The 27,834-nt window shown below is 41.5% G+C and overlaps 1 protein-coding gene across 1 annotated transcript in view; it reads right to left on the bottom strand.

Moving 5' to 3' along the window:
- Positions 1-3,696: 3,696 nt before the first annotated feature.
- Positions 3,697-27,834, bottom strand: part of MAB21L4 (mab-21 like 4) — a 131,159-nt gene continuing 107,021 nt past the window's right edge. Inside the window, exons 4-5 of the mRNA XM_033959485.1 lie at positions 23,260-23,616; positions 3,697-5,928 (exon numbers count right to left, since the gene is read on the bottom strand). Coding sequence (XP_033815376.1) covers positions 5,845-5,928; positions 23,260-23,616 — 441 coding nt within the window. The 3' untranslated portion in view covers positions 3,697-5,844. The remainder of the gene's footprint in view (positions 5,929-23,259; positions 23,617-27,834) is intronic.

Genomic DNA, 27,834 nt, shown 5'->3' with positions numbered 1-27,834 from the left:
AAACACTGGCCACCGTTGGTGTACCGATCTCAGAAAAAAATAAGTTGATTTTTTCATCTGTTTTACACAATTTTTTCAAAGCAATTATTAATATAAGCACATTGCTTGGACCATCTCTCACAGGAGGTTTTCAGCCAGTGAAGTGATCGCTCTAACACCATTATTCCACCTTTGTGGAGGTGGGCGGGCCCCTGTCTTAGGCTTTTTCCTCCGTCTAGATTGGTCTTTTGCTTGTGCCTGTGCTTTAAGATTATTGGTATACCATCAGTTTTCTTTCTATCAAAGACATTTTAAAAGAATTCGTAACTGATGAGGATGATTCTGCTAAAGAGGTTCATACAGCAAAATTTATTTCATCAATGTATTAGCAGTAGTAGTACAAAACCACTGCTAGAGGCCTGAAGTGCAACATTTGGATTAGGCAACCACTGGGACAGAATGGCTGTTCCTCCACTAGACCCTTTGTTCATGTGGTAAGTGCCAGGAATAGGTTCAGGAACTGGGAAAGCCAGTAACACATCAAATTCCTTAAAAATGGTCTGAAAGTAGGGATTTAGGGTTAAGAGGTCTAATATTTAAACACAGGGATGGTAGTATCCTACATTTCTTGCAAAGAGAAGGGAGACTTTACATGCTTTAAGAGGGTTAGAGTTTGGGATGGGTTGAGGACCATACAATCATAGGGAGGAGGAAATTAAGTCATAATGGGAGGCAATTATTTGAATATTTACTGCACTTTTAACTTGCTTTCCAGGAGCATTGCCTTACATATTAGCAAGCTGATGTTCCCAGGGGAAAGTTAACATCTCTTGAGGTGTTGTTAACATTCAATGGTAGCAAAGTTTTAGCAATTTAATATAAATTATATTATTCATTGGGGAAAACTTTTTGTTTACTTTGGGGACCCTTTTGGTTGACCATGACTCCCTTAGCGAGAAGTTGTTTGCTAAATGCATAAATCGCTGTTTGAGTTGACTGGAGCATACATGTGTATAGAATGCCTGGCAGAGTATGTAGGGAGGGAGGGTGGGGTATTGGGAGGATGGGGAAGGACGGGGATCTCTGTTCTTATTCTATTGTTCTCATTTCATTCTTTTATGATATTTTTGAAAGTTTTGGAATATTTGCAATAAAAATATTTACACATAAATTGTATTATTTAATTTGCATAATAATAAACTGCTTTGCAAGCATTTGCATGCTTTACAGTTCATCATTTTATGTGCACTGCAGTAATAGATCCTGTATTAAGCTACATTCTTGGCAAATAACAGGTTATCATCCTCCCTTTCCTACCAAAGCACATTTAAAATAATGCAGCTAAGGTGAAGCAGCTAGAACCACCTCATTAAATATAGAAAAAAATGTTGAATAGGTAAATGACCCACATTTTCCTAGATCTACTCTCTCATTCCTTGAACTTCCAGGTGCTGCCCTGAAGCCCAGGTGGAGGAGGACAGGCCTTAATTTATTACCATTAGGCTAAATGTTAAGTTCCAGTATGTCACTCAGCTGTAATGGCATTTCATATTCATTTATTCACTTCACTCTGCCACTGATTGGTCTTTGCAAACAGCTTATTGGTCTTTTCACCAATGACCCTGGTTACATTGTTTTAAACCAGTTGGTGGAGGAGGAGGAAGCATTAGACACTCAGCCACAGCTAAGGTTTTGTTCTCTTCCTCAACTCAAGACCGATGCAATGGTTCAAGATCCCCTTCCCACCTCCTCAACAAATCCACCTGAAAAAGATGTTCTGGTCTACCTTCGAATTCCATACTCCATACATTTGGAATAAAATCGCAACATCTCTTCAACAGATCTCCTCTTACTTCCGTTTCAGGAAGATACTTAAAACTTATCTCTTCTCCACATAAGATGACTCTATCCAGAATATCTGTCTCTACTGATCTATTGTCACATTCACAATTCCTACTATTAAACGCTGTTCAGTCTTTTGTTAGCCACATTGAATCCTTGTTGAAAAATTGTGGGATATAAGACCTGTATAGTACATATTTTATGCTGGGGATGAGAAGGTAAAGGATTTTGCACTATTTTGAATATTAGTTTCTATTATTATCATGAGGACTTTCTTTTACTTGATCTAATATAACATTTAATGGATAGCACACCTTTTTCCTCCTAGACTTAACTGCATAACTTTTGGCTGTGCTTGGAACTGTCCAGCCAAAAGCCATAGACCCAAGAAATTTAGATTAGTTCTTAGAAAAAAAATACTTTGAATATTGAGTCTACTGAGTCTGATATATTGTTTAGTCTCATTTTCTATGGGTCATTCATTGCTATCTCTTGCTTCCCTTTCCAATTTTATTGAATCACTGCACGGCAATGGGAGGACCGTATTTCAGATGTCACTAGGTAGACTAAACCTTTTAAAGTTTTTCCTCTGAAAAAGAGCAGGTAATAGTTATGGAAAAAAAGCAAAGTTCCTTTTAATTAGTTGTAATATCATCATAACACATGTTCAACCATTCAAGTTCATATATTATTTTTATATAGATTTAAATACTTTGTAGTTTATATGTGAATAGAAGTATGACTATTATTCATCAATATTTTTCTCATAGACAAAGAATGGGAGAAAAGCCTTAATGAATCTGATTCTACATATCATTAATAATGGCTCATTTTACAAAGCTGTGGTAACGATTCTCACATAGCAAATGCACTGAAGCCCATTAGGCATTGGTGCATTTGCCGCAGGAGAATCATTACTGTGGCTTTTAAAAGGGGCCCTAATATAGGTAAACACATACAGGCTGATTTTGCATAGAACACTTAGACTGGAGTTGAGATGTTCAGATTAGGACATGTTCAGTTTTGGTAGAATTTTACAAAAGGTTTGTCAATTAAATACAGAGCCTGCATTTTTGAATTTTGTTTGTTTTTAAGACAGAAATAAACAGCTAGGAATTGAGGAGAATTGTTTCCTTAATTCCTTGTGTAAAACCCTGGGCAAAATAAGCACTTTTTAAAAATCCATGCATGTCTCCAAGTTGCTGCAAAACTCCATGAGAAAATTTTTTTAAAAATGGACGTGTATTCCCTGTGTAAGATGGGAAATACACATGTAGATTTTTAATCTGCCCAAGCCATGCCTAAACCACACCCAAAACACATACTCATGAACTCTCTGCATCCCAGTAATCTGTACCTGTAAATAGCTGCTTTCTGAAATTATTTACACATGTACACATTCTATATGTACAAATGCTGTGATGTAAAAATTAGTAACTCTATGGTCTAACAAATATCATGTCTTTCCGTGCTTCCAGTTCTTTCAACTTGAAGACACTACTCCATAGATCTAGATTCTTAGGGCCTGTTTTACAAAGCTACGTGGCAACAGCCCTAAAGCCCTTTAAATCTCTATGGGCTTCGGGGCCGTTACCGCACTGTAGCCGCTAGCGCAGATTTGTGAAACAGGCCCTTAGTAACCAGATCCTCAGAAACACCACCAGAGGCTCAAAACTTCATTGCTTCAGGCTTTATGTGCTGCCTCATCACTGGATCAATTTTTCTTTTTATATAAGTATATATATATTTTTAAATAAGTGCTTTTATCACACTAGTAAGAGAAATAAAGATTGTTACTTAACTTTATGTCTATATGGTCCAGTGACGAGGCAACACGTAAAGCCTGAGGCAATGAAGTTTTGAGCCTTTGGTGGTGTTTCTGAGGATCTGGTTACTAAGAGTCTAGATCTACGGAGTAGTGTCTTCAAGTTGAAAGAACTGGAGGCAAGGAGAGACATTGAAAATAGATATGACAGTATAACATATGTACAAGTAGGTCTTTCTATAGAATACCGCGATTAATACACATATATCTATTATAGAGGAAGAACATAGAAAGAAACAACATCCATGTAAAAAGTGTGTTTGTTGGTTAAAGTACATTTCCAGTTTGAAATTGTAGTCCAGTACAGACTTCTTCCTTTTCCTTTGAGTTCCTCTTCCATTAGAGTCAATCTCTATTGGGCTATGGCACCATGAGTTTCCTTTGTAGTTTTTACCTCTATCTCCCTATTTTATACATTCTCTAGAAGTCCAGTGATCATAGCAGTCTTGTTCAGCCAGAGCTGAAGACTGTAGCTCCAACCCAAAGCCAGAATGTGTGAATCCTGAGTTTGACACTATGGCGCTTATTTTTGAAGCAAATAGACATCTCAAAAAGCCAAAATGGCCATTCATGTGCTTGGAAGTACCATTTTTGCAAAAGCAGAAAAGGGACATCAAACACTTCATTATGTCCACATAGAAGGGGTATGTCATGAGCATGTTTTGGATGGGATTAGGCCATGAAATTGGAACCTTTAAGAGCGATTACTGAAGGGGAAGAAAACTTTATGTCTAAAAAGGAGGACATTCTTATTTAGACTTGTGTCAGGAATAACCAGGGTACAAAATGATCCCCTGATTGAGCAGCTGCTACTAGAGGGATTAAAGCAAAACACTCCCTTAATCTCCAAGTCTCCAAGTGGCTGCTTTCTCCCCCGCACCCCCCTTTCCTATCTCCACTGAAAATGAAACCAAAAGGGTTTTCCAGGCTGTATGATAGCTTCAGGTATTAAAGGCATTCTTAAAAGAGGTAATGCAGGTCTGAAGATTATTCTAGTGGTTAGGGCAGTTGACTGTAAGCAAAGAGACCCAAGTTCAAGTTTACTTTGGCTGGTTTTTAAAATTTTGTTTTGTAATCATGAGCTCTCCAGAAACAGTAAAATCTTGTTATCTATTGCACCTAAATATATAAGCCACCTGCAGACCTAAAGCTATAGATGAGTACTTTCCAGTACAGTGGATATGTTGCTGTGTGCTCACAATTAGAAAATAAAAGAGCTAAGTGGGATTTGAACCTGGGTTTCATGGTTCACAGTTCACTACACTAACCACTAAGCTGCCCTTCTGCTTTGCATGAATGACTGTGTAATCATTTTCAAAGAAAGCTGCCATGCAGACGCCTTGGTCCCTTATATTCTCCTGTTCATAATTAGGACCTTCCAGTTTGTAAAATGGATGTTCTTGTTGGATGTTTCCAGTGTATGGATTTCCACCTCACCTTTTTAAGAACAGGAAATTGTGATGTATATCTTGTTTGAAAATACATGCGTGATGGATGTCCAATTAGGACATTCAAACGTGGATTCTGATTTGGATTGCCTTTCGATAATGCCTCTCCACTTGTCACAATTGTGCTTCCCCAGAGTTTTAAAATCTGACCTCTGCAGCATTCCCTGGCCCAAGAGCAGAAGAAAGTCTTGGCCATCTCTGCTGTACAGCAGATCACAGCAGTATTGAGCACCATCCTCAAAGCTAGTTTTCGAACCCCTGTTATAAATAGAAGAGGAAGATAATCTGTGTGCATTGAGAGAAGAAATAAAAACCTAGAACTGGACAAAAATTTCAAAACTGACATGGCTAAGTTAACAATATGTGGAATATATGAAAATGTAATCTTCATGTTTCCTGCTACAAATATTGATTACTTTCTAGTATTAGAAAACAAACAAACAAAAAAGAGCAGGTACAATCAATTGAATAAAAGGCAGAAAAATAACATGTATCTAAAGCCAGGTGAAGATCATGTTCTCAGTTTATCTCTTCTTGTTTCTTCCCTTTGATTATTTGCCTAGGCACCTAATAGTATTCTTAAGTCAAAATAATGTATGTAGAGTTGTTGTTTCTTATTTGTCAGCAACTGTGGCTTTTCAACAAAACTCCTGGGAATTTCAAGCTAGATAATATTGCCCATTAAAGTTACTGATTTCACATTGATGAGTTTGCAGTGCTGAGGGATACCTGAGGGCAAAGAGTTCAGCACTAATTCGTCAGATTCTTGATTTGTGACATTAGATTTTGCATAGCAGAGATTCGATCCTTATCTTGGATGTGGTAGACCATGAACTGCACATCAGAAAAGAGAGAAGGCATTTAGAAAGGGTTGAAAACAGAGCAAATACAGATATAAAACTTGATTGAAGCTGGAGGTGCTTTATAGATTAACTGTTATATTGAGCTATAAGCTTTAGAGAACAACAGATAAAGTTTACTCTTGTCCTCAAAAGCTCATGCTTCAATACATCAAATAATTTATAAGGTACAACAAGCCTCTGTCAATTTTGCTAATTGCAACTAACATGGGTACCCTTCTGAAAAATATAAAACTTAATCTTTAATTTATATAGAATTCCTCACTTAGGCAAAATAGCCTCCAAAAAAGGGAATCATTCTTATTTTTGATTACTCCAATAATCAAAAATGAGAATGAATCCATTTCACTACCAGCCAACTATAGGCTGGTCACATCGATTCCCTTTTTTTATTAAGATTATGGAGGGTTTGGTCCAAATTCAGCTGGCGAAATACTTTGAGCAACATTCCTTACTCCATGATTCTCAGTCTGATTTTAGAACTTACTATAATTCAGAAACAGTGATAGCTACAATGTTAAATCATCTAAATGATTTATTGAGCAAAGGTAGTAGTGCGCTGGTTCTTCAGTTTGATCTGAGTAGTGCCTTTGACTTGATGGATCACACCAAGATACTGGCCTGCCTAGATGCTCTAGGGCTGCAAGGTAATGTTTTTTCATGGTTTAAAGGGTTCCTGGGATCGAGACTCTATCAGGTTAAGTCTAATAACCAGCTTGCTGTATCTTGGAAAAACCCTTGTGGGGTCCCTCTGGGTTCCCCACTCTCTCCTACATTATTTAATGTATATTTATCTTCTCTGGGGTTTCATTTGAACAACTTGGGCTCTAGACTGTTTAGTTATGCTGATGACATCACAATCATCATTCCTTGTAACACAGCTTCATCCCAAATCATTCAGATGATTGATTCTATATTGAAATTGATGGAATCATGAATGCAAGAATTTAAATTCAAATTAAATCATGACAAGACCAAATTTTTTGTTGCGTCTCCACCTAGAATTATAGATGAACCATCATTTATTATAGACGCAACACTCTATATGATCAATCCAATGATTAAAATATTGGGAGTTGTTATAGATCAGCACTTGACCATGGAAAAGCAAGTAGATGGTTACTACACGCTGTGGAAACTGCGTACCATAAAATCATACTTTGAGGGTCCTTTTACAAAGCCACATTAGTGGCTTTTAATCACGTGCTAACCCCCGCACTAGCCAGAAAACTACCACCTGCTCAAGAGGAGGTGGTAGCGGCTAGCGTGGCCGGCAGTTTAGCGCACACTATTACGCATGTTAAACCGCTAATACACCTTCATAAAAGGAGCCCTGAGTTTTCTACCTTTAAACTTTTAGTCCAGTCATTACTGCTGAGTCTTCTCAACTATTGTAACAGTCTATTTGACATGTACCAAGAAAGAGATGGCTAGGTTTAGACTAATTCAGAATACGGGGGTCAAACTGATTTATTTGTTTAAAGAAATATGATCATGTGACTCCCTTTTATTGTGAGTTGCATTGGCTTCCAGTGGAAGCTCGTGTTTTGTTTAAGTTGGGTTGTCTTTGTTACAAAGTTGTGCATGGTATTGCTCCAATCTATATGACTGATAGATTCCTTATAGCATCCCATAAACATAGGAGAGAATCACATGCTTTGTTTAATTTTCCATCTGCTCAAGGATGTATGAGTAAGAAATCTTTGGAACATTCACTAGCATTTCAGGCTAGTCTTTATGACAGGGAATTTAGACCACTGTTGCTTAGTGCTTGTTCTTACAAACACTTTAGAACTCAACTGAAAACTTAACTTTTTTCAAAATATTTGGAGAATTAAGTTAAACGATCCCTAGGTTATGTTATTTTTAATCTTTTGTTAACCGCTTTGAACTTACAGTTATGTGGTTTATAAGTACGATGTTATGTTATGTAAACTATTTTCTGGCCAATATTCAGCATGTGGCAGTCAGTGGCTTTTTAAACCGCAAGCAGAATTAGCCGCAAACAGAATTAGCCTCAGATATTCAATGCTTGGCCATCAAAGCTCCAGCATTGAATATCCAGGGCTAATAATAGTAGGTATAGCTAATAAAGCTTCTGTAGGTCCCTGCTGAATATTGGCTGGAACCTGCATAAGACACTTATTTAGCAGGGGATGCAGATGTCCTCTGCTTTCCTTCCTCCCCTGTGATGCTGTTCTCCTTTCCCTTCCCAACTTTCAGCATCCCCTCATATACTCTTGACCCTGACTTTTAAAACGGTCTGTACTGAGATACTGCATACTTAGTAACACACATTTCACCTTATATTTCTCAGCAGGGCTTCTCAACCCAGTCCTTGGGGCATACCACTGGGTTTTCAGAATAACCACAATGAATACATAATGAATAGGCATGCACTTTTTTTTGGTATGCAAATCATCTCATGCATATTCATTGTGGATATCTTGAAAACCCAATAGAACTTGGGGTGCTGTCCAAGAACTGGATTGAGAAGTTGTGCTCAGGGAACACTCTGCTCGAGTCTGGAACATTGTTTGTGTATTCCATCCACTTTCTGCTCACAGTTTGCATCTACAAGGCAAAGTGCTTTTGTCTACTAGCACTAGCTTATGGAATGCACTTCCTTCCTCATTCTGTATGGAGTTATCTTTCCAAAAATTCACAGTTAGAGGATAGTCTTACTTCATTGGGCTTTCTTTTTAACACTCAGTTGAAATAATAATAATGATAATAAATTTATATACCGCAAGACCTCACGGCTCAGTGCGGTTTACAATAAGAGGTAAGAACTGTGAAAACACAGCAAATTTATACCACAAAACACAGTACATTATATATAAAATATAACATTAAGAAATTATTAACTTATCTAGATTATATATATTTATCAAACAGATAAGTTTTTAATGATCTTCTAAAGGCCTGGTAAGAAGAAGAATTTAAGATCAAACCACTAACAGCCTCTTTTACAAAGCTGCACTAGTGGCTGTTCTGTGCTAATGGCCCCGAAGTCCATAGAGATTTAAAGGGCTTTGGGGCCGTTGCTACGCGGCTTTGTAAAAGAGGCAGTAAAACTTTTGTTCCAAAGTCCTGCCTGAAAGGATAGGGTTCTATTAAGAAATCCTTTGTATACACAACCTTTTACTGAGAGGGAAAGATAAGGCTGTTAAATCTTGTTTCTATCAGTTGCATATGATATGCCAATTGAAACCTTTTTGAACCAGGGCTATCTGATTAATTCTGGATTTTGCAAAGGTGCAGTAGAGGTTTCTACTGTGGGCTGGCGAGGTATATTCTCCAATGCTTTGTAAATGGAGCCCTAAGATACTCTAATTACATTTATATTAGACTACTATAATCCATTGTTTTAAAGTATCACTCAGATGAGCCTGACAGAAATACAACTGGTCCAGAATACAGCAGCATGCTTGGTGGTTGGTAAAAAAGTTACAGATCATATCACTCCAGTTTTGGTTGTGCTTCATTGGTTGCCAATTTAATCAAAAATTATGTTTAAACATTATGGACTCCTTTTACTAAGGTGCATTAGGGCATTAATGCACGGAATAGTATGCACTGAATTGCCGCGCGCTAGACCTTAATGCCAGCATTGAGCTGGCGTTAGTTCTAGCCATGTAGCACGCGGTATACCACGCAGTAATATCCTGCATGCGCTAAAAATACTAGCGCACCTTAGTAAAATGAACCCTTTGTTTACTCTTTAAGGCAGTGGTTCCCAACCCTGTCCTGGAGGACCACCAGGCCAATCGGGTTTTCAGGCTAGCCCTAATGAATATGCATGAGAGAGACTTGCATATAATGGATGTGACAGGCATGCAAATCTGCTCCATGCATATTCATTAGGGCTAACCTGAAAACCCGATTGGCCTGGTGGTCTTCCAGGACAGGGTTGGGAACCACTGCTTTAAGGCTTTGAAAATGAATATCCAAAGGTATCTTTCTGATATGTTGTAATAGTATGTATGCTCCTCAACACTCTGTTCTTCTCAGTGGTTATTGTTGCAACTTCCAGCACTGTTACAGATTAGATTGACATCTACTAGGAACAGAGCTTTCTGCTATGGTGGTCTTATGCTATGGAACTCTTTGGCTAAAGAACTGACTGAGATTTCTGGTTATCTTAACTTTTGTAAAGCTGTAAAAACTTAGTTTTTCCACAAATGCATTGAATGAATGAGTGTAACACTAGTTATTTGCCATTATTGATATTTATTTTACTTATTTCTGAACTATTCTATATAATGTAATAAGATGTGTTATAATTTCTTGTAAACCACTATGATATGTAGTGCTAAGTGGTATATCAAGTGAATAGATCAAATCACATCAAATGTGGTGGTGTGAAAAGAATAGCAGTAGTGATATGGACAATCATGTTTCTGATTCTCTTCTATTTCTATATGCTTTCAATATCCTACCCACTGTCCTGTTTATTTTGACTATCACAACCTCTTGCTATCATTAGCTGCCATAAGATGGTGTGACAGACATTTGCAAAGGTCAGTACCAAGGGGTAGGAGTGAGGGGCTTTGCTCTTGTCCTCAATAACCCCAACGGATCACCAGGGTCATCAGGTTAGCCAAACTAGACCTCCAGGAGTAGGGGGGTATTTGAGGATGATGGGCTTATTCTGGGGATGGGGAGAGCCTTTGATTCCCACAGACTGGGGGAGGGGGCTGTTTTGGAGGCAATGAAGGGGATCGGGGGAAGGGGTGCTTTACAGGTAAAACACAGGTATGTGGGTCCCGGCTGATAGTCAGTGCCGGAATCTTCATAACTAAGCAGGTCCCAGCACTGAATATTGCAAGCATACTCCCAACTCTTCCCTAACACCATCCCTGTGCTGCTCCTGACCTGCCCACTTTTTCTGAGGCCAGTTAGAGGTAATATTCAATGGGGCCGCCTACTTTAGTGCCACTCAATATTTGGTCATTTAAGTAGGCAGGAGAGGCTTTGAATATCGATCAGATATGTTGCAACTTGATTGTCTGTCTGAATCAGAATTACTTGATTGGAGTGCTTTCTGGACCTGAATAAGAGCATTAAAAGAAGAGCATGCTGATGCCTGGCTGGATGTGACTGTTCTCTCTGCTGGACCCCTGAGAGTGTGACTGAGGTATCAGAGTGGTGGTGACATCTGACAACATCTGCCACCTCCAGGACATCTAGTGAAAAGAAGAATGTGTCTGTGGCATGCAGTCACTGGGCACGCAACCACTGGGTATGCAGCCACAGGATGTGTCACAAGAGGCACACTAGGGCCTTTGGGAGACCCTTAGAAGCATAGGAGCTGGAACCTTGGTCCATTTTCTCTTATTTGAGTACTATTTTTGATTTTATATGATAGCAAAGTATAAGTTTCCAAGTTTATTAAAAATGTGTGATACCGCCTTATCAGACTTCAAAGCGGATGTACATAAAAAACAAAGTAAAACATGAGGCCAAGAACAATTAATTAATAAAACAACAACAACAAAACGAGAAGACTGATAATACTGACTTTAAACAAACTGACACAAGAGAAAAGGGAACTACAATAAATTTAAAGGAAAGAATGAAAACGGGGGAAAACAAAAGGATGGGGTAGCAGAAGATTTATCCAAGAAGGATGGACTGAATAAACATTTTAAACATCCTTAAAAGGACAGTCATACTTGGAAAGCATCTTTAAAAAGGAAAGTTTAAGGGTAGATTTGAATTTGTCTAATGTTGTTATCTCTCTTAAGCAATTCAGTGCTGAATTCCAGAGAACGGGCAGTGACGGAAAATATGCTATTTCTCATAGTATTAATGTCTTAGTGAAGGGATTGCAAGCAGGTTTTGGTTGGATGATCGAAGAGTGTGTGGAGAGGAGTGAGGTATCAAAAGCCTATTGATGAATTCAGGCTGCCAAGCTATTCTAGTTTTAAATGTCAATAAAAAGATTTTATAAGTGATATGGTGATCGATAGGAAGCCAATGCGCATTGATTAGGAGGGGGCGTAGCATTATTGAATTTTTTGCATTGAAGATGATTTTGACTGCAGCATTTTGGACTATTTGAAGGCGTCTGATTTCTTTCTTAGTAATTCCTTGATATAGGGCATTAACGTAGTCCAGACAAGAGATGACTAGAGAATGAATGAGGATGTTTAGGGCAGAGTGGTCAAGTAATTTGGCAAGGGAGCGGATCATACTGAGACAGAAGAAGCATTTACTTATGACAGAGCTAATATGTTCATGAAAGGTGAGTTTTTCAAGTCTGATTCCTAGAAGCTTAATGGTTTTAACTGACTGAACTGGAGTGGACTTGAATTCAACAGGGGAAAGTAGGGTTCAACCTTTCTTAATTGGAAAGACCATTGATTTGATTTTATTGACATTGAATGATGACATGTTAGAGTTAAGCCAGTTACTTATTTTCTCCAACTTTTGATTAATAGAAGAAATGTCATCTGAATTGTCAAGATCAATTGAGTGGGTTAGCTGAATGTCATCCGCATATGCAAAGACGGTAAAGCCAATGGACTGCCCTAGAGTGATCAGTGGAGTCAGGAAAATATTAAAGAGAAGAGGGGAAAGCATTGAGCCCTGTGGAATACTGAAGTCATTAGGGAATGCATCCGAGAAAGAGCCATTGAATGAAACTTTTGATGTATGGTCTTTGAAATATGAGATGAACCAGTCTAATACTTGATCTGAATACCTATTTCCTGTAGTAGGTGAATTAGTAAACATTGATCTATTGTATCTAAGGCTGAAGACAAATCCAAAGAAATGAGTACATCATAGTTATGATGATCCAAATGGTATGATATTAGTGATAAGGCCAATAAGAGAGAGTTCAGTAGGGTGGTGTTTACGGAAGCCTGTTTGGTTCGGATAATGGACATTAGTGTTTTCCATGAAATCAGAAATTTAAGTGAAGACAACCTTCTAGGTGATTTTTGCTAAGAACGGGATATTAGAAAAGGGGCAATAGTTGGATTTTTCTGCAGCACTTACTTTGAAGTCTTTAATGGATGGATTTTTTGATGGTGCTTGAGGTAAGGCTGGTGGAGACAAAGTCTAGTATATGGGGGCCAAAAGTTGAAAAATTGTGTTTCAGAATGAATGGGGGATAGTTTCTTTACTGGAACCCTTAATGTTCATTGGATTAATAATGTGTTGGATCTCCAAGAGTGAAGGAATCTTAAAGCGGGAACATTTTAAAAAGGATAGGCCAGGAGTCTGAGGATTAAGAGCAGAGAGGGCAGAAGAGTTTGACTGAACCAAGGGGTAGAATGATGCTCTAATTTTCTGAATTTTGTCCATAAAGTGGTCTGCCAAAACTTGCGCAGAAGGTAGCTGTAAAGAGTCAGAGTGGTTTTGATGTTTTTAGGTCAGCAAATGGACAATCCTGTATTTCTAGCATTAAAATTTTTTTGGAATAGTAGAGAGATTTAACTTGATTAATTTTGGATTTGGAATAAGCCACATTTTCCTTATAAGGGAAAGGTTAAGAGCACTAGTACCCCTATGCCAAACATGTTCAATTGAAATTGCCTTCTACTGTTTTAGACAAACTACTTCAAGTAGTTCTTTGAGTGAAGGAAATATTCTACCCCCAACTCTTCCTTTTACTCCTTTTGATTCAATGGGGGCATCTTCCCAATGGAGGCATCTTCCCAAGATGATGTAGTCCCTATGGGAAAGATATCTACAGACTTAAATACATTTTCTTCATTGCAACCACAGGCTGTCTATGGTATCCCAACAGCCATAGTGTATCCTAACCACATCAAAACAATTAGTCAACCTCAGGATGTCACCTTAAAAGATATTTGGCAAGTGGTGGTTAGGAGTGAAGAGTGTATAAATTCGACCATTCCACAACTCTGTAGTTTTTCTCAGCAGACTGTTGACAAGTGTCATGATATGGACTAGCAAATTAAGCTAATGGACACCATACTGACACAAATTTCTTCTTCTATGAATAACTTACAAATGGCTTCTACACTTTTATTAAATACAGTTTGATGATCTATAGGCAATTAGAATTTCTAAAAAATCATATTTGTTCTAGAACATTGTGTATTTTGAATTTTCCAATTTGTTGTTTGCTGTCTCCTGAGATATTGTTATATACATATTTAAAGGAGATATTGCAGCTTGAGAAAGTGGAGGAAATAATTATTTCTGAATGTCGTTATGTTTCTGTTTCTCAATCTGGGTTGTTCGGTGAGAGAAGGGAGCCAATTATAATCCTTAAATTTAACTATTTTCCTGGAATCCTTTCAGGAGGAAATGACCACAAGGGCTACCTTTCAGGTCACCTTACTGACTGAAGTTGTACTTTCAGAGGAAAGATGTTCAGTTTTGTGGTCATCCCATCAGGGATTTTTCCTGAGGTGGCTAGGACCACATAGCTGCACCAAAAAGAGTTTTTTAAGCTAAAAGACAGGGTAACAGTGTTAGGAGGAGTTTTTATCCTACAATTACAGTTCCCATGTAAATGTGTGGTAACATTGAATTCAAAAAATATATTTACTTTGATCCAATCCAGTATTGATGAAAGATCTGTTGAGGGGTAAAAGAGTGGAGATAAATAAAAGTTAGAAAGTGTTGAGGATGGGTGTGGGGTTCAAATTGCTATAATTGTATTTCATTTAGAAAATTTCTGCAGCCACTTCTCATTGATGTGGACTAATATTTCTTTGAAATATGTATAATATAAATGCAAATTTTAAAAAATAAGTTTTTAACAAAGTTTTAAAACTTTTGAAATTCAGCATGGATTTTTTGGAAGACACGATTGGCCCACTCTGATCTCTGTTGTTTGATAAATCTGTTGTACCAGTAGACAGCTTTAGATACCTATTTATTTATTTTATTTTATTTATTTATCAAACTTATAACCATCATATTACAAAAATCTACGTAGGTAACAATAAAACACTCATAAAAATAAGACAAACATAATCATAACAAATTGAACAAAAATGTCTTAACATGCATAAGAAAAAAAAACTAATCCTTCAACCCCAATATGTCTTCAAACACTTTCTGGAATGAAGAAGAGAAGCGGAGTGCTGAAAATGCAATGGAACATCATTTCACTTAATTGAACCTGAAACCAAAACTACCATGGAGCAAACTTGCTCCAGTCATACCTGCTGGTTTGACCTCACCTGGAGTATTGTGTTCAATCCTGGTCTCCTTATCTCAAGAAAAATATAGCAGCACTAGAAAAGGTTCAAACAAGAGCAACCAAGATGATAAAGGGGTGGAAATCCTCTCATATGAGGAAAAACTAAAAAGGTTAGGGCTCTTCAGCCCAGTCTGTGGAAAACAGACAGCTGAGGGGAGATATCATTGAAGTCTACAAAATCCTGAGTGGAGTAGAATGGGTACATATGGATCGATTTTTCACTTCATCAAAAATTACAAAGACTAGGGGACACTCGAAGTTACTGGGAAATACTTTTAAAACCAATATGAGGAAATATTTTTTCACTCAGAGAATAGTTAAGTTCTGGAACACCTTGCCAGAGGTTGTGGTAAGACCGGATAGCATAGCTGGTTTTAAGAAAGGTTTGGACAATTTCCTGGAGGAAAAGTCCATAGTCTGTTATTAAGACTTGGGGGAAGCTTCTACTTTCCCTGGATCGGTAGCATGGAATGTTGCTACTCCTTGGGTTTTGGCCAGGTACTAGGGACCTGGATTGGCCACCGTGAGAACGGGCTACTGGGCTTGATGGACTATTCTTATGTCTTATGTTAATCATATGAACCATTAATAACCATTTAGTTTGAGATTTCAAATTCCTTGTTGGTTCATACAATCACAAAGAATGAGAAACAACATGTAGAGGAGCATTTTGAATATGATATCTAAATCTGATGTTGGATGTTTTGGGAAAAACATCCAAAAATCTACTATAGACAATGGCCATTTTCATAACAAGGAAATGTCTATTTTTTATTTTGAAAATGGTTCAGGTTCAGGTTTAGGTTTATTTCATTTGCTCATCAACTTAGGCCATAGGCCATATAAGCAAGTTACAATTCAAAATTTTAAATCATAGAAAAAATTGCAAATACACAATAGGAAAGATAAAAGTGTTTGAGTTTTCACTGGCTTCCAGATCAATGACCACTGGCAGAACCTAGCTCTCAAACAACAGTTAGCATTGAAAAGCTCCTTAAAATAAATGAACCATTTTAGAAAAAAAAAAAAAAAAAGTCCAAATGAACAAAGATTTGCATACACTGTCTCCAATGCATGCAAATCTTTCATGAATATTCATTAAGGATCTCCTGAAAACCTGACTGGATGGGGGTCCCCCAAGACAGGTTTAAGAACATAAGAAGTTGCCTCTGCTGGGTCAGACCAGAGGTCCATCACGCCCAGCAATCCGCTCCCGTGGCGGCCCATCAGGTCCATGACCTGTAAGGTGATCATTGTCTAAACCCTTTAATCCCCCTTATCCTTCTTCCTAAGCCCTTTCATAACCTGTCTCTGCCTCTATCTGTATCCCTCAATCCCCCTTGTCCTTCAGGAATTTATCCAATCCTTCATTGAAGCCCGGTAGGATACTCTGTCCTATCACAACCTCCGGAAGTGCATTCCAGGTGTCCACCACCCTCTGAGTGAAAAAGAATTTCCTAGCATTGGTTCTAAACCTGTCCCCTTTCAATTTCTCTGAGTGCCCCCTTGTTCTTGTGGTTCCCAATAGGCTGAAGAATCAGTCCCTTTCCACCTTCTCTATACCGTTCATGATCTTGAAAGTCTCTATCATGTCTCCTCTGAGCCTCCGTTTTTCCAGGGTGAAGAGCCCCAGCCTAACCTGTCTGTGTAAGAAAGGTTTTCCATCCCTTTTATCATCTTCGTCGCTCTTCTCTGAACCCTCAAGCATCGCCATGTCCCTCTTGAGGTACAGTGACCAAAATTGGACACAGTACTCCAGATGCGGGTGCACCATCTCACGATACAGCGGCATGATGACTTCCTTCTTCCTGGTCGTAATACCCTTCTTAATAATACCCAACATCCTGTTTGCTTTCTTTGAGACTGCTGCACATTGTGCCGTTGATTTCATTGTTGTATCCACCAGCACACCCAAGTCTTTTTCAAGGTTACTTTCCCCTAGCACTGATCCCCCCCCCCCCCTTTTGTAGCTGAATATCGGGTTCCTCCTCCCTATATGCATGACCTTGCATTTCTTTATATTAAAGTTCATTTGCCATTTATTTGCCCACTCCTCCAGTTTATTTAGATCCCTTTGTAGGTCTTCACATTCTTCCGCGGTTCTAACCCTGCTACAGAGTTTGGTGTCATCCGCAAATTTTATAACTTCACACTTCGTCCCCGCTTCCAGGTCATTTATAAACACATTGAACAGCACTGTACTATTTCATTCACATCTCTGGAGGTAGGAGGGAGTCAGTGACCACTGGGGAGAGTAAGGAATGGCCATGTCTTAATATCTCCAGTGGTCATTTGGCTAGTCTTGCTGCCTTTTTGCATTTATTTGTTATTGAAACAGGGCTAGCCTCAAATGTCCACGTTCTGCCCTGGACATTTTATGTAATATTCCATTATTGCAGAAAAACATCCAAATCATAAGTCCACCCTAATCCCCTCCCCCCCAAACCATGCCCTCGACACACCCCCTTAAGATTTAGATGCACTAAAGACAAAGGGCTCCTTTTACTAAGGTGCGCTAGCGGTTTTAGTGCACGCTAGACGCTAATGCCTCCATAGAGCTTGCATTAGCATTTTCCATTTAGTGCGGGGTTTGTGCGCGCTAATCTTCAGTGCGCGCTAAAAATGCTAGTGTACCATAGGGCTCCTTTTACTAAGGTGCGCTAGTGGTTTTAGCGCATGCTTAGCTTGCGCTACAATGCTGCGTGCACTAGATGCTAACACCTCCATAGAGCTTGCATTAGTATTTTCCGCTAATCTTCAGTGCGCGCTAAAAACGCTAGTGCACCTTAGTAAAGGAGCCCAAAGAGTATAAAATCATCTAAAAAATGTGTTTTGAAAATGGTAATTTGGACATTTTAGCAAACAAAACATCCAAATGCCATGTATTGGATATTTTTCTCTTTTGAAAATGAGCCCCATAGCAATGCCCTAAAAATTAAAACCAGAATCTTAAATTTGATCCTGCAAATGATGGGGAGCCAATGTAACTCAGCAACTAGTCACTTGAATTGCAGAATTCTGGGTCACCTGTAATCCTCTCAGAGTGCTTTGAGGCAATCCACAAAGTAGAGCATTACAGTAGTCCAGATGAGGTAAAATCTAACACTGCATGACTCACTCATAGTTATTTGCAGAAAGCAAATCACAAAGTTTCATAACTAATTGAATTTTGAAAAACACAATCTTAACAATTGCAGCCACATGTTGTCAAAAAGATAATGAAGAGTCCAATAATACCCGTTAGCCTCTTAACAGTAACCTGAACGAGCACCACTTTATAGCATATGTGTAGAAAGTTGAATGTAAATTCTAATTTAATGCCAATATTTGCTTGTGAATTGGCAATTATCATTACTGATTGGTTTGTTAAACAATTAAGTTGCATATGTAAATTAGCAATGTGCACAGATTTGAGCACACAGTCTTGGCAGCAGTATACAGAATGTTGGGGGTAATCGGTTAAGTGCCACTGAATGTCAGTGGATAACCTTGCACAAGTGATTTAACTGGGCAGGAGCTTAATTTCTAATGTCCTCTAATTTTGAAATTTGCTTACTAACGCTGTAAGGAAAACACACAAATGTAGTGCTCCCTCCCTGCTGGATACCCCTGCTATAGAGCTAGTCATAACAGGAAAACTTGAATTAATGAATATTGGGTTTTCTTTCAACCTGTTTACATTTCTATATTTTGTCTAGCCCAGGGGTGGGCAAACTTTTAGAATTGTAGGCCACAAAGGGTTCTAAAATTTGACAGAGGGGCCAGGCGACAGGTAAACAGATCGTCTCTGCTGAGCCCAAGGAATCGAGGGAGGGGGGTCTTCAAAGAAATTGAAAAGGGAAAAAAATACTCAGCCACCTCTGACACCGTCTAGTTTTTTTTAAAAAAGAGTTTTTCTCCTTGCTTTGCCAGAGGCGATTTGGCTGCGTTCACTCTGGGTGTTAGTGCAGGTACCATCGTCCCTCTCCTCTTAGCCCTCCAGCTTGAGGTTATTTGCCCTTGCAGTTAACGCAGCGGTGGAAATAATTTGGAAAGTTGAGTTTTATGGTCTGGCCTTTGTGTAAAACGAGCGCTTTGCGGGCTGGATTAAAAAAATAAACGGGACAGATATGGCCCGTGGGCCGTAGTTTGCCCATGTCTGGTCTAGCCTGACAAGTAGACATATTCTATCATTTGAAGACCAAATTTCAGATTTTAGTTCCATCTCTGTGTGAGCTTGAATAGATCATTTCAATACCAGCATGAGATAATAAATATGATATTAACATTGCGCTTAGCTTACTTGTCTTGCAAGATGGAGTATACATAAGGTGACCATACGTCCCATTTTGAAAGGGGCCATCCCGTTTTCAGACCCCCTGTCCCGTTGTCCCCACACACAGCTTCTGGAAGCTGAAATGTCCTGTTTTCAGGGACAGCGTCCCGAAGCTGTGCGTGGGGACAACGAGACAGGCGATCGCTTCCTATCTCTCCCTGCCGCGCAAAAGAAAAAAAAAAGCCTTCCTTTCCCCCGGTCCGCTGCTGTCTTACCTCCCTGCTACTGCTGCTGCTAATTGGCAGCGATTGGCTAGCTCAGAATGTCCTCTCTGACATCAGAATTGATGTCGGAAAGAAGACTTCTTGTCGGCGATTAGCAGCAGTAGCAGTAGCAGGGAGATAAGACAGCAGCGGCGGCGGACCGGGGGAAAGGAAGGAGGGAGGCTTTTTTTCCCGGGGCAGGGAGGGAAGGAGGGACGTAGACAGGCAGGCAGGTTGGCTTCGGGGGTGGGACAAAGTCTGGAAGGCAGTGAGGGGGACATGGGAAGGAGGAACTGGGGGCACTAAGGACATGGGAAGGAGGCACTGGGGGCACTAAGGACATAGGAAGGAGGCACTGGGTGCACTAAGGACATGGGAAGGAGGCACTGGGGGCACTAAGGACATAGGAAGGAGGCACTGGGGGCACTAAGGACATTGGAAGGGGCACTAAGGACATAGGAAGGCAGCACTGAGGGCACTAAGGACAAGGGAAGGAGGCACTAAGGACATGGGAATGAAGAACTGGGGGCACTAAGGACATAGGAAGGAGGCACTGGGCACTAAGGACATGGGAAAGAGGTACTGGGGGCACTAAGGACATAGGAAGTGGCACTAAGGACATGGGTAGGAGGCACTGGGGACACTAAGGACATGGGAAGAGGCACTAAGGACATGGGAAGGAGGCACTGGGGGCACAAAGGACATGAGAAGGAGGCACTGGGGGCACTAAGGACATAGGAAGGGGCACTAAGGACATGGGTAGGAGGCACTGGGGACACTAAGGACATGGGAAGAGGCACTAAGGACATGGGAAGGAGGCACTGGGGGCACAAAGGACATGAGAAGGAGGCACTGGGGGCACTAAGGACATAGGAAGGAGGCACTGGGACACTAAGGACATTGGAAAGAGGCACTGGGGGCACTAAAGACTTAGGAAGGGGCACTAATGACATGTGAAGAAGGCACTGGGGGCACTAAGGACATAGGAAGGGGCACTAAGGATATGGGTAGGAGGCACTGGGGGCACTAAGGACATAGGAAGAAGGCACTAAGGACATAGGAAGGGGCACTAAGTACATGGGAAGGAGGCATTGGGGGCACTAAGGACATAGGAAGCAGGCACTGAGTACACTAAGGACACAGGAATGAGCACTGAGGGCATAGGAAGGAGGCACTGGGGGCACTAAGGACATGGAAAGGAGGGAGGGAAAAGAAAGGGACAATTGGGCCTGAGTGCAGAAAGAAAGAAATGAAAGAAAAGATACACAGTCAGAAGGAAAAGCAACCAGAGACTCATGAAATCACCAGACAGCAAAGGTAAGAAAAATTATTTTATTTTCATTTTAGTGATCAAAATGTGTCAGTTTTGAGAATTTAGATCTGCTGTCTATATTTTGCACTATATTTGTCTATTTTTCTATAGTTACTGAGGTGACATTGCATATTTTAAAGTCATCTGCCTTGACATCTTTGAAACCCCCCTCCCGCCCCAAATATAAATGATAATTAACATTTTCTCTGTGTATAGTGTGCTTTGTAGTTTTTAAAAATTTTATGGTAGAGAATGACACGGTGAAAAAATTGGTCCCCGTCACCGCCCCGTCCCCGTCTCACCATCCCCGTCACCGCCCCGTCCCCGTCTCACCAACCCCGTCACCGCCCCGTCCCCGTCTCACCATCCTCTTCACCGCCCCGTCACCGCCACTGCCACCCCATTCACCGCCCCGTCACCGCCACTGCAATCCCATTCACTTTTCTTTATTTACGTATAAAGGAAACATTCTTTAAAACTTTAAAACTTAGTTAAATATTAGTTAATAACTATACAAAAACAAAACACGCAGAGAAAAAATTAATTAATAAAAATTCTCAAAACTGACACATTTTGATCACTAAATTTAAAATAGTTATTTTTCATACAGTTTTTCAATCACTAATCTTCCACCACCCCTGGGGCTAGCAATGCAAAAACAAACACGACATGTACTTTAAATGCTGCCGTGATTAGCATAGTGACCGCGGCTACGGCTGCAAGTCTCCCCTCCCCCCAGCGATCACGGCAGGAGGGCACCCAACCCCTCCTGTAGACCCCCCCAACGGCACTCCCGACAATCGCAGCAGAAGGGTACCCAACCCCTCCTGCCGGTCCTCCCAATGGCCTCCCCTAAGATCGCCGGCAGGAGGGTACCCAACCCCTCCTGCTGGACCCCCCCCCCAACGAACCCTCCCACCCCGGAACCCCCTTAGTCTTACTTTTCAAGTTGGACCGGACAGCTCCTCGCTCGTCTGGCCAGCAGGCCTGCCTCCGTCCAAATGAGGCGGGCCCGCCCCTCCCCTCCCCTCCCCTGCCTCCCAATGGCCTCCCCTAAGATCGCCGGCAGGAGGGTACCCAACCCCTCCTGCTGGACCCCCCCCCAACGAACCCTCCCACCCCGGAACCCCCTTAGTCTTACTTTTCAAGTTGGACCGGAAAGCTCCTCGCTCGTCTGGCCAGCAGGCCTGCCTCCGTCCAAATGAGGCGGGCCCGCCCCTACCCTGCCCAACCCACAGGATCCTAGGGCCTGATTGGTCTAGGCACCTAAAGCCACTCCCGCTATAGGAGGGGCCTTAGGTGCTTGGGCCAATCAGGCCCTAGGATCCTGTGGGTTAGGCAGGGGAGGGGAGGGGCGGGCCCGCCTCATTTGGACGGAGGCAGGCCTGCTGGCCAGACGAGCGAGGAGCTGTCCGGTCCAACTTGAAAAGTAAGACTAAGGGGGTTCCGGGGTGGGAGGGTTCGTTGGGGGGGGGTCCAGCAGGAGGGGTTGGGTACCCTCCTGCCGGCGATCTTAGGGGAGGCCATTGGGAGGCAGGGGAGGGGAGGGGAGGGGCGGGCCCGCCTCATTTGGATGGAGGCAGGCCTGCTGGCCAGACGAGCGAGGAGCTGTCCGGTCCAACTTGAAAAGTAAGACTAAGGGGGTTCCGGGGTGGGAGGGTTCATTGGGGGGGGGGTCCAGCAGGAGGGGTTGGGTACCCTCCTGCCGGCGATCTTAGGGGAGGCCATTGGGAGGACCGGCAGGAGGGGTTGGGTACCCTTCTGCTGCGATTGGCAGGAAGGGTTGAAATGACAAATGAGGAGCACGGTGAAATAGCGGTTCCTAGAAGGGGGTACATTGGCCCGCGGGGACAAACCTGTTCACCGTTTCCGCGGTCGGTGAATGGCCTTGTCCCCGTCACCGCAGCGACTGCTATTTTTCTTCCCCGTTTTCGGCGGTGACCCGCGGCTTAAATGCGGTGGCCGCGGGTAAACCGTCACCGTGTCATTCTCTATTTTATGGTTACCATTATGAATTAATAAGATATGTGTACATGAAAAATGAATGGAAGAAATTGGGGGCAGGATTAGGGGTGGGGCTAGGGCGGGATTGGGGACAGGACTGACAATTAATAGATGTCCCCTTTTGATGAAAAAAAATAAATGGTCACGTTAAGTATACAGCTTTCACAGATTTCTGATGAAAAATTACATTACCATACAGTATGGATGAAAGATGTAATGTAACTAATTTTCATGGTGATATGTTAGTATCCCTGCATCTGCCCATCACATTAAATTACCTTATTAAGCAGGATATCAAAGTAGGGAGTATCCCAGTAGATTCCGTCATTAGCTGGAAGCTTTAATAATGTCTTAATGCCATTTTCTACCCGCTCGTCTCTTATAGGCACCTGATGAGTGATATGGATTTTCAAGAACTGCTCAGGTTTGTTAGCAAACTCCTCCACCTTACTGTACAAAAAGCTCAGGTCTATATCAACCCCTTGGAAAAGATTTTGATCTGGATGTAGGAAGTCAGGTAGATTCTTATTTGCCAAGCAGCACAGCAGAATCACTAGGAGCCTATACACAGAGGATTCCAGGTCATCCCAGTCCTCGGAGGAGGGAAATATTTCTGTGGCCCAGAAAAGCACGATCTATAACACAAGAAACAGTGATGCTGATGTCAAAAGTATGAAACAATAGCATATAAATAAAGTAAAATAATGTCACAATTTTCTTGATGCTCACAATAACAGGATTTATAGTTCCAATGTTGACATCTAGTTTACTTTTGAGTATTCCAGCCAATTTGAAAAATAAATGAAATCATCTAACAAATGGTTGAGGCATTCAAACTTTATGCAAGCTGGCACGTTCAAAAAGAAAAAGTTATACAGAAAATTGCAATATTATAAGCATTTAGGGCCGAATTCTATAAACAGCGTCCCAACTGTAAGCAGTAGTAGGCGTACTACCACTGTTTAACCAGCCAATCAGGATGCACGTTTAAAAAAAAACAAAAAACCACCACAAGGCAGGCCGCTTACACCATAAGCATCTGCCGCTGTTGAGGGCGATGCATAAGGGCGCTTAAGCTCCCCAAAGGCTAGGCGTGGTTTTGCCTGGAAGTGGCATTTGGCGAGCTTAGGTAGCCCTAGGCATCTCCCTAGGGCCACAATAGGCACCTGAAATGCAAGCCAGCAAAATGCTGGTCTACATTTCAAATAGACACAGCTGCTGAGCCGATTGCAACAAGGGAATCTCCCTGCCATGATCAGTTTAGTGGCCACAGCATGGAACCTTTCCCCAACAGCGGAGTCAGCCAGCAGGAGGGATGCCCATGGAACCTCCAAAGCCCCCCCCCCTCCCCGCCCAGAATGTCCATGGCAGGAGGAGTGCCCGATTCTTCCTGCCACAATGGCAAACACTTCTGACACAGTCCAAGGAAGGAGGGAAGCCCACTCCTTCTTTCCAGAATCCCCAAAAAGCCTTAGGCACCTGGGCCAACCAGAGTCTTAGGCCTCCTTCCCAGTGCATCCTGGGATGCACTGGGAATGGCCTAAGACTCCAATTGGACAGATACATAAAGCGGTAGAATGCCTACTGCTGCCTACAATTGGGACACCGTTTATAGAATCTGGGCCTTAGTCTAGCGAGTATCCGTTTTTTCCATCTCATTGGAAAAACAGGTTTTGTCAAATTTTAGGTATGGAAATAACATAACATAAGAACATATGAATTGCCATACTGGGACAGACCACAAGTCAATCAAGCCCTGTATCTTGTTTCCAACAGAGGCTAGCCCAGCTCACAAGTAACTGGAAAGATCCCACAGAGTAAAACATATTTTATGCTACTTATCCTTGGAATAAGCAGTGGATATTCTCAAATCCATCTTAATAATGCTTATGGACTTTTCTTTTAGGAAATTATCCAAACCTTTTTTAATCCCTGTTAAGCTACTAACTGCTTTCACCACATTCTCTAGCAACAAATTCCAGAGTTGAAAGCTCATGATAAAATGCATTGAGTTAGTCCAATAAAAAAGGTATCACTTTATTTCTTTTGATTTTTGTTTTATTTCTTTATACTACCTTGGAAAGTGGACTAACACGGCCACCCTACTATTTCACTCATGTTGCGTAAAGAAATATTTTCTCTATTAAAAAAAAAAATCTACTATTTAACAGCTGCATCACATGCCTCCTAGTCCTAGTTTTTTGGGTAAACAAGAGTAAACAAGTGATTCACATCTACCCTTTCGACTCCACTGAGTATTTTATAGATCTCTTTCATATCTCCCCTTCTCCAGGCTGGAGTCCTATCCGCTTTAGACTTTCCTCATAGGGAAGTCAGCCCATCCCTTTTATCATTTTTGTTGCCCTTCTCTGTACCTTTTCTAATTCCGCTATATCTTTTTTGAGATGTGGCAACCAGAATTGCATACAGTATTTGAGGTGCAGCCATACCATGAAGCAAAACAAAGACATTCTCATCTTTGTTTTCCACTCCTTTTTCTGATAATATCAAACATTCTATTGCTCACATTATATGTCATCTGCCATTTTGATGACCAGTCTCCTGGTCTTACAAGGTCCTCTTGCAAATTTTCACAATCCTCTTGTAATTTAACAATTTTGAACAACTTTGTGTCATCAGCAAATTTAATTGTTTTACTCATTATTCCCATCTCTTGATCATTGATAAGTATGTTAAAAAGCAGCAGTCCCAGCACAGAACCCTGGGGAACCCCACTATTTACCCTTCTCCATTGAGAATATTGACTATTTAACCCTACATTCTGTTTTCTATCTTTAAACCAGTTCTTAATCCAATTTATAAATTACTAAGAATAGCTCTGCAAGTTCATTTTTCAATTCTATCAGATGACAGCTGGAAAATCCTCAATGAGGGTAAAGACACATTGCTGGTTCTATTAGACCTGAGTGCTGCCTTCGATGCTATTGATCACTCACTTCTCCTATCCAGACTACACTCCATCAGAATCCATGATGTCGCACTGGCATGGTTCTCCTCCTTCTTAAAAGAAAGATTTTAGAAAGTATTACTAGGACCCTCCTTATCAGAACCAAAACCTCTCTGCTACGGAGTACCCCAGGGTTCATTGCTATCCCCATTCCTCTTCAACCTGTACGTCAAACCATCACAGAAAAATATCAAATCAAAATCCACTCTTATGCAGACGACATACAGCTCTACCTCCCCCTAGGTCAACATCGAGACGCACAAATAAAAAAACTTCATTGCTGCCAAACTGAAATAAAGAACTGGATGACTGCAAACAAACTACAGCTCAACACATCAAAAACTGAACTTCTCTGGATATACAAGGATTCCTTCACATACCCCCGCCCATCCCTCTCCTGGGGAAATGACACCCTTATAGCCAAAGACAATGTCAGCAGCCTGGAAATGATTCTCAACTCAAACCTGTCGCTCTCAGATCATGTATCAAAATTAATGTCTTCATGTTTCTATTACCTACGCCAGCTAAAGTGCATCCATGCTTACTTTTCATAGAATGATTTTGCCCAGCTACTATATGTGTTTGTGTTATCCCACTTAGATTATTGCAACACGCTACTACTAGGCTTACCCGCAAAAACCGTCTCCTGTCTCCAAGACAAGCCCACTGCAATCCGACACTGCAATCCGACTCCTGAAAAACCTGGGCTTCTGCGACCACTTCACCCCTGCACTAAGATCCATGCAATGGATGCCTATCCAAAAACAATGCACTTTTAAAGCCCTGGTTCTAGCTTTCAAGATATTCCACAAGATGACACCTAGCTACATAGCATCAAAACTACAAATTTATATCCCCAACCGATCACTGAGATCCCAAGCAGAAAAACAGCTAGCCATTCCACCCGGATGCTCACTCACATCTGAAACAGCCCGGAAACGCTCTTATTCCCATTTCATACCAAGATTATGGCACATCATCCCCCCCATCTGTCAGATCTTTAAACAGTCTATGGAACTTCAGGAAGGCCTCAAAAGCCTTCCTCTTTACAAACCCAGCTCCTTAGCTTACATCTGCACCCTGACTGACCCTTACGGCGGTCCACCAGATCAAAAATCCACCATTCTTCAATGACGCACAAACCTACAAAACCATTTTACCTTATGTTAGGCTATGTCCATATGGAAAATGATGTAATTTAAACCACCATAGGCTATGTCTCTTCCAGTGGCGTACCAAGGGGGGGGAGGGGAGGCGGTCCGCCCCAGGTGCAAGGCCCGAGGGGGTGTTCAGCTGGCCACTTACCGGGCAATAGGCTGCCACCGGGGAAAGGCTGTCATTGCCATCAACAGAAAGAAGCCGGCGCCGAATTCTTCCTCCCTGCTGCTTCTCTTCCCCGAGCCGAGCAACTCTAGCCGTCCGACATCAATTCTGACGTCGGAGAGGACGTTCTGGGCCAGCTAATCGCTGCCTGGCTGGCCTGGAACGTCCTCTCTGACGTTAGAATTGACGTCAAGCAGCCAGAGTTGGTCGGCCCGCGGGAAAAGAAGGAGGGCGAATTTGGCGCCGGTCTGTTTCCGATGGCCAGTGGCAGCCTTTCCCCGGCAGTGGTGGCAGCATGGTGGTGGTAGCGGCGGTGGCATAGGGGAGGGAAGGGAGAAAGAAAGAAAGGGGGGGGTGAGCCATGGAGCCAGAAAGAAAGCAAGGGGGGGGGACAGGGATCCAGAAAGAAAGAAAGGGGGAAGGGTGAAAGAAAGAAAAAAATGGGGCATGGGGAAAGAGAGAGAAAGAAAGGGGGCATGGAGAGAGAAAGAAAGAAAGAAGGGGGCAGGGTGAAAGAAAGAAATGGGGCACAGAGAGAGAAAGACAGACATACAGAAAGAAA

This window comes from Geotrypetes seraphini, chromosome 9 (genome assembly GCF_902459505.1).
Source record: "Geotrypetes seraphini chromosome 9, aGeoSer1.1, whole genome shotgun sequence".
Lineage (NCBI taxonomy): Eukaryota > Metazoa > Chordata > Amphibia > Gymnophiona > Dermophiidae > Geotrypetes > Geotrypetes seraphini.
Note: the sequence above shows the minus strand (reverse complement) of the source record. Positions and strands in the feature narration are given on the sequence as shown.